We start from the raw sequence: 10957 nt of genomic DNA, 5'->3' as shown, positions 1-10957 counted from the left end.
GGGCGGGTTTCAAACCATTACACGCGGAAATGAAACACCAGGAAATTTAGTGCGCTTCCCTGTAAAGTTTACAACTGCGCATCAATTTGTGTCAAAGAAGAAGAAGAAGAAGAAGAAGAGAGAGAGATAGAGAAAAAAAAAAAAAAAAGTGTTCCCTGACCGGGAATCGAATCCTAACCACTAGACAACCAGGAATACAAATGCGGGGATAACGTTATAATCTAACAATATAAAAGTGGACACAACCAGCGCAAAAAAAAACAATTTTGGAGGAAAATAAACACAAAATAATAAACGTTTAATAAAAACTTTGGTATAATCATTTATTTAGACCAAAAGAAATCAGCACACCAGGTAAGGGAATTAAAGGGCGCTTCACCAGACAGCTTTGATCACATTAGAACTAAAACTTGACAGTGATTTCACATCATTGAAGGCATTTCATTCAGGCAATTTCTATTTGCACTGAAAGGTGGGTAATTGAAAACATTGCAATATAGTATCCTTAATAAATTCAGTGATTTGAATGGTACATAATTATTTTCCACAGCAAAGACATGTTAGCGCTTAAATATAATTGGCTACAAATGTGGCATGTTTACCATTCACGCCGAACCAAATGTGATGAAGAAATGACAGGTGATACCTCGCACAAGATGGAGTTTCAGACAAATATGATTTCAATTGGGTGTCTAGCCAGAAGTATGGAGACACAATGTTGACACAGTGGCCAAAGTGACGTTAATCCTCATTTGATGCCTTTTTTCTTTTAGGGTGAGGATGCACAGCAGCCACGATATCCCTGGAATGTACACAGTTTTTCTCTCTCTCTCTGAAAAGCAGACCTTCTCAAAGCTCATCTTTGGGTTTTGCGTCATCCTCATCCTCATCTTCATCCTCATCTTCATTATCATCCTCTTCTTCATCATCATCTTCCTCCTCCTCCTCCGCATGGGCGTCCTGCTCTTTGTTCTTCTCCTCCTCTTCCTTGCGTTTCAGGTCGTCTTGTTCCTGTTTCATTTTACGCTCAGGTTCCTGTGGATGAATGCACAACATAATTATGTTGAGTAATTTCAATTTCCATGAGAATACGTCCAGTACCTTTGTGACGCCCCACGTCTCATTCCCGATGTCCTCCGCTTCCTTCACATCATCCGTGATCAGGAAGTTGTCGAAGATGGTGCCGGATTTCACCTGAGCGGAAAATTTAGCTTCAGCTTGGAGTCATTGTGACGTTAGCAATGCAAGCACGCTGGTCTATCCTACCTGCCACAGGTCGAGACCAATCACACCAATGTTGTCAAACTTGTAGATGGTCGAGTCAGGGCTGTATTCTGGATTGTCAATCTCGGGTTGCACCCAGGTTCCTTTGTAGTTGGGATTGTCCATCTGCTTGGGTTTCCAGTCTCCCTGCAACGTAAAGGGTATTCAGTTATGTGCAAAACAATAAGTCTCAATGTGGACATATGGAAAATTGACAATGGTGGGATCTGGAATGTCTGACCACCAATGAAATGTTGAATTGATTCAACAACCAAGTCAATATTTTTGTGAGCTTCCTGTTTCCCACAAGTCTCAATGAAGGTAGCAGTCAAGATAAAAATAAATAAATAAAAAAAATCAGTCTTTATCATCTACCTTGTATTCTGGGTTGGGGATCATGGGAGGCTCCCACTCTCCGTCCATGTCTTCGTCCCAGTCGTCTGGCTTTTTGGCATCAGGGTCAGGGATGTTTTCAGGCTTGTCCCAGTCCTGAAAAGTTAACGCATTGCCAACATCAACAGCTAATTTTTTGCACTTCTTGGAAATTAAGCCATTAGTTTTACTGTAATACAAAAGGTAGTTAGCAGTACTTTGTAGTTTTATAGTTGTATTCTAACATGTATGACAGGAAATGCTAAAATGTTAAGTTTTCTTTCTCACCTCGGGCTTGGTGTCGTCGGGGTCGTCGATCTTGGCGCGGTCATCCCAGTCCTCGGGCTTCTTGGCTTCTGGGTCCTTGATCTTCTTTGGGGGTAGGAAGTCCCAGTCTTCCTCCAGGTTGCCGGACTCCACTTTGTTGTTGTCGATCTTCACCTCGTAGGTTTGGTCGGGATTTAGGATCAGCGTGTACAGGTGGCTGAGTTCGTCGTCCTAAAAGAGGGAGTTTGATGAGAAATCTTGTTTGTTGGGGCTTTGGCGCAAGTCAGCTCCTAAATATGTTAATAAATTACTTTGCACTGAATTTCCTTCTTGATGAGGTGATTCTGGCCCTTGTAACTGAAAATGACATGGACCTTTTTGGTGCTGTAGCCACAAATGTCTGGGCCTGTGTGAAGCAAATGATCACAATCACTAAAGCTTGCAACTAGTTCACCTAGATTCCGCGCTGGGGTTGATAGGACTGTGACTTACCAAACATGATGTAGTATAAGGAGTCTCCGTGCATGGCAGTCTGATCCAAGTCTGCCGGGAAAACCTTGACATAGCCACCGCCACAGTCTATCTTCTGCTCGTGTTTGACGGTGAACTGGATGACCAGACTCTTGCCTTCATTGCTGAAAGGCTCAAATCGGGCTGAGGAGGCGTAGAATCGTGCATCCTGGCTTGTCTGGAGACCTAAAAACCGTATACGATAAAACACAAAATGCAATACAATAGGGTCACAGGTAGGTTAGCTATGTTTTTGATGACTGTTGCCTCAAATAGTGGCAGGCTGCAGTTGTTATACACATAGAGCAGGGGTCCTTGAGTACCCCTATCCAGCCTGTTTTCCATGTCTCAACACAGGTGTTTCAAACGATGAGGTCATCAGCAAGCTCTGCATTAAGTCTAATAATGATCCTCAGCTGTGTTGACTGAGGGAGACATGGAAAACATGCTGGATAGGGGTACTCGAGGACCGGGGTTGAGAAACAGGGGTATAGAGTACCACTTGTCAAGGGGCATGGGGGAAATCCTCACTAAGTGACCATTAAAGCCACACTACAAAAAGATGCTGCCTGTTGTGACTGTGAAGTGTCAGTTTGTTTGTTTTTTGGTATTCATTTATTAATGCTATATTTCACCTTTCATCATAACCATTCTTTATATTTTCCATAGAAAGCTATGATCACCATATATATAAAAGTTAGTTTGTAAAATCCATATTACAAAACTATTTAACATTATTCTATTCTAGCACCTCTTTAGGAAACTCGCCATGTTTTTTACTTTTTAAGCAGGGGTGAATAGTCCCTCACACCCTCCTTTTCCATGGAAAATCCTCAAAATGATCACACGTCTTGATGACACCATGTTCCACACACACGAGATGGGAAAAAAAAAAAGACTGCAATTTAGCATCAGCCACCTGTCTAGGATATCTGATATTGATGGGGACTCATTTCAGCAAATGCCCTTGATGTTTATCAAAGGCCTTCTTTAGACTTTCCATGCACGCAATCGTGTCAATTGCTGGAACTGGTGTCAGGGACGTGTTTTTCTAACTTTCCAGCAGGCTTGGCCATGCAACTAAACAAGTTTTGGGGGATCGTGTTCATAACTCCCTAAACTCACTCGAATTTAGTGTGTGTTCATTTTTGGTTTGAATCTGTCAATTCCAAGGCATGCTTGGTCAACTCATCTGGGAGTTGACCAAGTGCACCTCGTCGCAGCTTAGACAGGTGAGATGGTAAACTGCCATGCTTTCTGGCCTATGATATCCATTGTGGATGGAGCACAAGGTCAATATTTTCATCATCATATATGTTGCCATGATAATGGGTGCGCCACTGCCCATTCATCACTACTCGCAGCTTTAATCTTTGTCACCATTGACAAATGTTTGTGATACATTGATCGTCACAGCATTCATCAAGTCACTGAACTGTGCATGAGGTCAATACCCTTCCCTAACGGCAAAGCCCACACATAATTTAGTAAAAAAAAATTCTTCAAAGCCAATAATAACTTCTGGTAAAAATGAGAATTATGAAACCTTATTTCCTCATCGTCTTAACACAAAGTAGTTTTGCTTTCTCTTTGTACAACTGATAGATAAGCACAAAGTCAACAGTCACTAGAGCACATTTTTATCTCTATCACCATTTTAAACCGAATCAAAACTTCAAAGGGACATCGTCCTCACCTTTGTCTTTCTCGGCGTCCCCATAAAAGTCCCCAGCCGTCAGTTTCCATTTGCCGTAGTCAGATTTATGTTTGGAGTCCACCCAGCGACTTCTCCATTCATCTGAACAGTAAACACAACAAATGTAATCGGGCAGATTAATGACTTAACTCTTTGCACGAGAATACACCTTCAGAACCTTTGCGCCCACTTCAGAGGCGACGCTTCGTTAGCCAACTAGGTGACAACACCTTTAGAAGCTTTTATAGGTTTGAAGAACACTGTCAAATACGTCTCAAAAAACGAGATGAAAGCTAACTCCTCATTATTATTATTATTAGCCTGACAATGGACATTAACTTTCGGTTTTGCCTCAACCTTACCGCCATCCGAGAACTCTTCCCGAAAGTACACCTTGGCTTGGACGCAATATGCCACTAGAAGCACCGTCACAGCGGCCAAAAATTGCATTTTGCTCATCTTTTCTCGTGACAGACTTCTCGCCTTCGGGGGTCTTTGCGGAGAGACTTCGCGCTGAAGTGGAGTGTCTTTCCAGAACCGCTCAAGCTAACAGATGTCCGCACGCCATAGGATGAGCACAAGGCGCGGCTAGACCAATCACAGTGGACCACGAAAGATAGGTTGATTTAGAGGACTGACCCAGGATCAGCGTTTCTTTATGACATATCCTCACGCTATATGTCAGTATACCGAAAGAGGTCGCAACCCCACCTCAACATGGTTCAATCATGTTGGTTGATTATCTCAATGTTACAAAAGTCAAGTGTGTACGATTATAAAATGATGTATAACGACATCACACATGCATAGATTAACGTACTTGTGCAATAACAACAATAACAAAGATAAATGTCTGGCAACAGAAGTGGGGCATCTGCCGAGCTGTTATAATGCTACATTCAAAAAACTTGGGAAGCAGGAAAACTCCCACTCGCAGTTCACTAGGCACGGCAGGAAGGAAAAAATAAAAAATAAAAAAAAACTTGGCTCGAGAACAAAAAGAGACGTTAAAGTACATTAAAGCCAGTACTGTATTACAAAAAAAAAACACGAAATTTTATAAAGAGATGACAGGTGAAGTTGAACAGTTTCCATATAGAACATGTAGAATAGTTAATAGTTAGATAAAAGTTGAATTATAGTGTGGCCAATAAATACAGATCAATATTTTCATATGATTTTTTCAAATGGCATATATACTTTAACAGGTGCCGACAAAAGAGTACAGTGACACATTTCATCTTGGGAATAAGATATTTTCCAACTTCCCGGTGTCTTTGAACGCATCAAGTGTAATGAGGATACTGGGGATTGATTACAGTTCTACCGTAATATCACCGAAAGTGAAAACGTTGTTATGAGTTTAGCTCGACACAAGTATGACGTAAGTGTGATGTATGCTGTTAGACACGCCACACAATCGCACACCTTCCGAAACAACAAATAAAAAGTACGCGCATGTACAACGTTCAGGTCAAAACTGGCACATTACAATCTTAGACAAAAAACAACAACAAAACAAAAAAAAACAAGCACGACGGTAAGTAGCAAGCAAGAACGATGACGAAGTGTCGAATGCAGAAACAATAATTATTATTTAATTCCATTGCTACTGGCAGATATTACTCCCACGAATTCGCTAATTGGAAAACAAGACATTTCCGCTTTTTGGGCAAAGAAAATATAGTTATACCGAACATTAGCGCAAGGCTAACGCATCATGCTCCAGGTTAGTGGGAGCTCTGATTTGTGTAGTTTTATTAGAATGAATAGAATATTCATATTGTGTTTGATATGTATGCAGCAGCATATTGTTATAGCTGCGGACTGCGGTTGTTTATTTAAAATGCATTATAAATAAAGTTAGGGTGAGATGAGTGGAGTTGAGAATGTAATTGGCTTTTAATTGGTTTGATTATTTTGGTTCATGTCTGTTGTGTAGGCCCTACTTGCTCTATTATCAGTACATGTGTAAGTACAGTACTGTGCTGTGTCAAAGGTGCAGCCCTGAGTCGGAACCATTTGGGTCATGTGTGTAGTAACGAGGTCTAAATGATGTCTGAGCCTCAAGAACGGATCACTCAGGTACCGAATGGTGCAAATATGACCACCACACTTTATTTAGAACATCACTGTTACTTAAATGGACTTAACGTGTTGGTTGTTATCCTTAGGAAAATCACAAGCATGCAAGGAAGGAGCGAAAGGAGCGCTTGGGCCCTGCACACCGCTATGTGATCAATATGTTGGCCCTCAGGTTGGGCTTGACACCACCAGCGGTGGAACAATTCATTCTGGATTTCCCGGTGAGGATATACAAGTTCAACATATTGCATTAAATTGGCATTGTACAGTAGACAAAAAAACAAAACAAAAAACAATCTCGTCAATTAAATTGCATCACAACAAACTATTGTTATCTTCTTGTATCGATTACAAGAACAGGCAGAAAAGAATCACTGAATTAAATATGAATACAATGGACATTAGCCGTTAGCTTGAGGAAATACAGGGTTTTAGGATGAAATTCAATGTGTGTAAGTGGATTACCTAACAATTCTGGTACTTTCTCTAGGGCTGTCTTTTTCATGCTGTAAAATGTATTGATCCTACCCAATCAAAAGGTGTCACAATAAACTATGTGGCATCACTCCCCTCTATTATTCGTCTTAAGAACAGGAAATACTTGAGGAAGTTTTACCAAACATAACGTGCGGTAAAATTGGATTTTGTCCACCACTTTTAAAATGACACAATCTAACATGCTACAATTGCAGAAAAAAGTTACAAAAATAGTGTGGAGAAAAAAGTCCAAAGAAAGCAAGTGTGTGACATAAACAATGTGACATTGTTTTGTTTTTTGGCTGTTAAAACAGAAAACACATTTTCCACACAACAGAAGAATTTGTCTCTAATCACTTTAATAATTGTACTTTAATAGTTGTACTGTTTAGTTAATTTTTATCGTGGTGCGGATGAACTGATGTCTTTTCGCTGTCTTTTTATGTAGCTGACTCCTTTCAACGATTTTTTCGCGGTAAACGGACGTTCTACCCTTGCCTTTGTGTATCAAGAGGCAAAACATCCTGGGACAGGTAAGTGTTATACTTGAAAAATGATCATTCTTTCATTTGCATTCATCTCATTAGCACAAATTCTCAATTCAACCTCAGAGTGTGGCCGCGCAATTCCTGGGCCTCGGAAGGCACTGCGACTCGTCCACGCCAATTTATCACAGAAGCGCCTCACGGGCATATATTGCGCCTTCACTCGGATCCGAGTGGATGTCGCTGTGACTCCGGACAACATACACCAGGTAGGGTGGAATCCAAAACGATCTGCTTACAACATAGGACAGTGAAAGCAGTAGTGTACGTGGTAACTGCATATAAATATTGAATACTATTTCATGTGAATGTGAATATGAACGGCAGCAAAAAATAGTCAGGAGCATTATATGGAGAAAACACCTATGCAAGTATCAATTAATATTTGAAAAGCATGGACTGTCAAAATAAATAACATATAAGCAGAATACTAAACGTTGCACATAGCATACCATATATGCAAGATGCGACCAGTAGCAAGAGTAGTTAGCAGCATTCTATGTTACAAATAACCATCACACAATAAAGGGATACAAGTTGACTCATTGAGCCATTTTCAGCAGTAAAAAGTTAATATTTTGTGTATGATTAATGTGATAACTTCATTATTTTTCATGTACAATTAAAAACTATTTTTTCCACTTACTGTCGACTGAAGATGACATCACCTGTGCTGAGGAAGTAGGTAACTATCAATCATGGCTCAGTTTACTGGCCAAACCCAGAAAACAGATGGACCATGATTGGTCGTTACCTACTTCCTCAGCACAGGTGACAGTCGACAGCAAGTGGAAAAATGTGTTTTTAAAGGTATTCATTGTACATGAAAAATAATGAAGTTATCAAATTAATGTTGTACAAAATATTAACTTTTCACTGCCGAAAATGACTTAAACAGTCAAGTATCTCTTTAATAGTCCATGTGAGGGTTGGCTTGGCAACTCTTTAAGAATAAATGGTATATAAACAGAATACTACACTACAGTATACTGTACATATTAGCAGATGTGAATGTGAACAGCAGCAAGAATGGTCAGTAGCATTTTATGTGGAAAAAAGTAAGCTTATAAGCATAGACTGGTAACTACAGTAAATATAAGAAAATCATGTGTATACTATAGAATACTAAACTATAGTCAGCAGCACTGTATGAAACACAAAATTAAGTCAATTAACTCATTCACTTCCAGACATTTTCACTGAAGCAACCCCCTTCGCTCCGTTTTACTGGATTTTGGCTGATTTTGGCCCACATAATATTGTGTTTGATTGCTATAAAAACATGGAACCCACCAAAAGAAAGATTAGAGTCTCTTCTTTCATCAGTTAAAAAAAAAGTATATTTCAATCTGTTTCCGTTTTGCAGCAATTAGCATTAGAATATAGCTAAGTTTCATCATTATTCACAAATCTGTTTAAAACTGTGGGGAAAAGAGCTTGTTGCAACATGGACCTGGTTGATCTCTTACACTCTGCTGCCACCTGCTTGCTGTTTTTGTAATAACTACCATTGCTTCAACCGCTCTATTCAGTTCAGAGGCTGATTCAAAGCCTTCTGTACACTCTAGCATAAAAAATAAAAAATAAATAAAAACATAAATACGTTTTTTTGGGACACTGGTAATATTTAAAATAGAACATATTTATACATTTTTGGGAGAAAATAAGTAATAAATAAATAATAATAATAATAAATAAATAATATAATAATAAATAATCATCGTCACATACAATGTCGCTGCTTGATCTGGCTACTTTTCACATGATGTCATTCAATTGGTAAGCAAATAATTTCTCCACCTTATTTCCGCTTTCCAGGAGGTCTTTTTTTCTATGTTTGATGCCAGGGAGGGCTTCTATAAAGCCATCAAGAATAGCTTCAACATCCTTCTGCCCAGTTTTGAAGCGCTGCTGAAAGTTGAAAAGTCCACGCACAGATCCAAGATTAAGCCAAACTTCGAGCACATCTTCAAGCACTGTGTGACGGGCTTAGATGGTAAGGGTCGAAGGGTTCACCAATCACAATTTTCTTGCCGATCCCCAATCTTTAAAGTCTGACCGGCCATTCTTGATTTTTTTTCATAACCAACAGCTTACACTTTCAATGTTTCTATCTTGTTTTATTGTAAATCATTGAACAATACCTGTGAAGCAATACAAACAGGTTGTTTTAACTGCACATGAAGCAGTTCTTTCCAATAAAAATGAAAATCCTATTAGTCATCTCAACAGCGTGACAGTGGCTGACTTTCAGACCTTTGACCACCATCTTCCAAAAATTAAGGAAATCAGGGCAGATACCAATCTTGACCAATCGGTTGATCGGAACAGCCCTATAAGGTTCCTGTCCAGTGGTATGATTAACCCCTGGGCGTTATCTTATTTTGAAATGACTTGGTCAGAACCATCAAAAAGCCCAAAACGGGTCACAATAATGCCTAACGGTTAAAATAGTCCTAACTGGCTTATTTCCTGTTTTTTTTGTTTTTGTCATTTCCACCTCAGTGATCCAGATGAGCTATCAGAATGTTACATTAGCAGAAGCCAAGAACGTTGATTTCAGTAAACTGGCATCCATTCAGATGACGTTAGCAGCAGCCGACAATGACATGGTTAAACAGCTAGAGGATATCCTGATACAGTGGTATAAGCAAATTGACCAGGTATGATGGCAAAAAGACAGGCGTCGACAGGGTCTCAGTGTAGAAAACACCGTCCACTTTGTCTGTGATGACTGAGTAGGTCCTGCTGGAGACTCAAGCACTGAAGCAAGGTCTCGTGTCGGAAGGGCCGCTGAGCGAGCTAGATTACTGGAGGCAGGCATTCTTGAAGTTCAACTCCATCCTCAGTCACATCAACGGTGAAAAGTGCAAGGCCGTTTTAAGCGTGCTCAGACTTAACCGTTCCAAAACTCTGAAGGTATGGACACTCTCTTGGCCACAGTGATTTTTTTTTTCCTAAGAGAAATGCTGCTTCTAAAGGGAAACCTTTTACAGATAAACTATCAGCTGTGATAGTATAATATACAAACTTAAAATGATTCAGATTAATTAAATAACTAATTAAAATGTCCACACCAGAAGGAGGAGAATGTAGAGTTGCAACAAATTAAGGGCATTTTTTTTTATGAATGCTTCACATCGTGTTGTCTTTTTTTAGACATGGCCCATGCTGGAGTGTAGGGTGACGGACAACTACAATGAGGCCAGGGACAATGTCAAGTTCCTAGACACGCTAGAGAAAGTATGCCAACCTCTTTATACCAGCGACCCGGTATGTACTTCCATTTATTTTCATGATTAGAAGTTTTGGGAAAGGTCATTGTAAGATGATTCAATTTTGTACCTTTCAGGCCACCATTGTGAAAAGTGTGCAGAACATCATTAACGCGGTTCAGATGATCCACACGGTGTCACGGTACTACCATACCAGTCAAAAGATATCGTCGATCTTCATCAAAGTGCGTGAATCCAATTGGGAAACGCACACATAATGTAAGCAGAATGCAAAGAGTGCAATTGCAGTTAAGGATTAATCCAATATGACATACAATCAGGTCACGAATCAGATGATCATAGCATGCAGGCGATACATTGCCAACAACGGCACAGCAATATGGGACCAAGATTGTAGAAGTGTTGTGATGAAAATACAGGTAAGGGAGACAACCATATCAATTATGTTGCATCAAACATTTCACTTGTTTTTGTTTTTGTTTTTTTCTAAATTGATGTTTTGATAG

At 39.7% G+C, this 10957-nt stretch overlaps 2 protein-coding genes across 5 annotated transcripts in view; one reads left to right on the top strand and one right to left on the bottom strand.

The window, feature by feature from the left end:
- Positions 1-309: 309 nt before the first annotated feature.
- LOC144020134 (calreticulin-like) lies at positions 310-4694 on the bottom strand. 2 transcript variants are annotated; one of them, XM_077523274.1, is made up of 9 exons: positions 4471-4690; positions 4109-4210; positions 2395-2598; positions 2214-2308; positions 1924-2133; positions 1639-1752; positions 1267-1410; positions 1102-1194; positions 310-1035 (listed from the first exon to the last, which is right to left on the bottom strand). In XM_077523274.1, exons 1-9 carry the CDS (start codon positions 4565-4567, stop codon positions 850-852), a joined length of 1245 nt encoding a protein of 414 aa, XP_077379400.1. In that variant the 5' UTR covers positions 4568-4690; the 3' UTR covers positions 310-849. The 2 variants fall into 2 exon arrangements, with proteins under 2 accessions (XP_077379400.1, XP_077379389.1); XM_077523263.1 differs by having other exon boundaries at positions 310-1194; positions 4471-4694.
- A 772-nt stretch (positions 4695-5466) lies between these two features.
- LOC144020121 (dynein axonemal heavy chain 8-like) overlaps positions 5467-10957 on the top strand; it is a 60160-nt gene continuing 54669 nt past the window's right edge. Inside the window, exons 1-11 of one of the 3 annotated variants that reach the window (XM_077523230.1) lie at positions 5467-5492; positions 6108-6193; positions 6283-6414; positions 7119-7203; positions 7282-7424; positions 9034-9211; positions 9721-9878; positions 9958-10134; positions 10375-10488; positions 10568-10675; positions 10772-10870. In XM_077523230.1, coding sequence (XP_077379356.1) covers positions 6161-6193; positions 6283-6414; positions 7119-7203; positions 7282-7424; positions 9034-9211; positions 9721-9878; positions 9958-10134; positions 10375-10488; positions 10568-10675; positions 10772-10870 — 1227 coding nt within the window. In that variant the 5' untranslated portion in view covers positions 5467-5492; positions 6108-6160. Of the gene's footprint in view, positions 5493-5535; positions 5649-6107; positions 6194-6282; positions 6415-7118; positions 7204-7281; positions 7425-9033; positions 9212-9720; positions 9879-9957; positions 10135-10374; positions 10489-10567; positions 10676-10771; positions 10871-10957 lie in introns of those variants that run through there. The other 2 variants (XM_077523239.1, XM_077523248.1) reach the window with 2 other exon arrangements.

This window comes from Festucalex cinctus, chromosome 1 (genome assembly GCF_051991245.1).
Source record: "Festucalex cinctus isolate MCC-2025b chromosome 1, RoL_Fcin_1.0, whole genome shotgun sequence".
Classification (NCBI taxonomy): domain Eukaryota; kingdom Metazoa; phylum Chordata; class Actinopteri; order Syngnathiformes; family Syngnathidae; genus Festucalex; species Festucalex cinctus.
The sequence above is the reverse complement of the archived record's forward strand: the minus strand, read 5'-3'. Positions and strand labels throughout refer to the sequence as shown.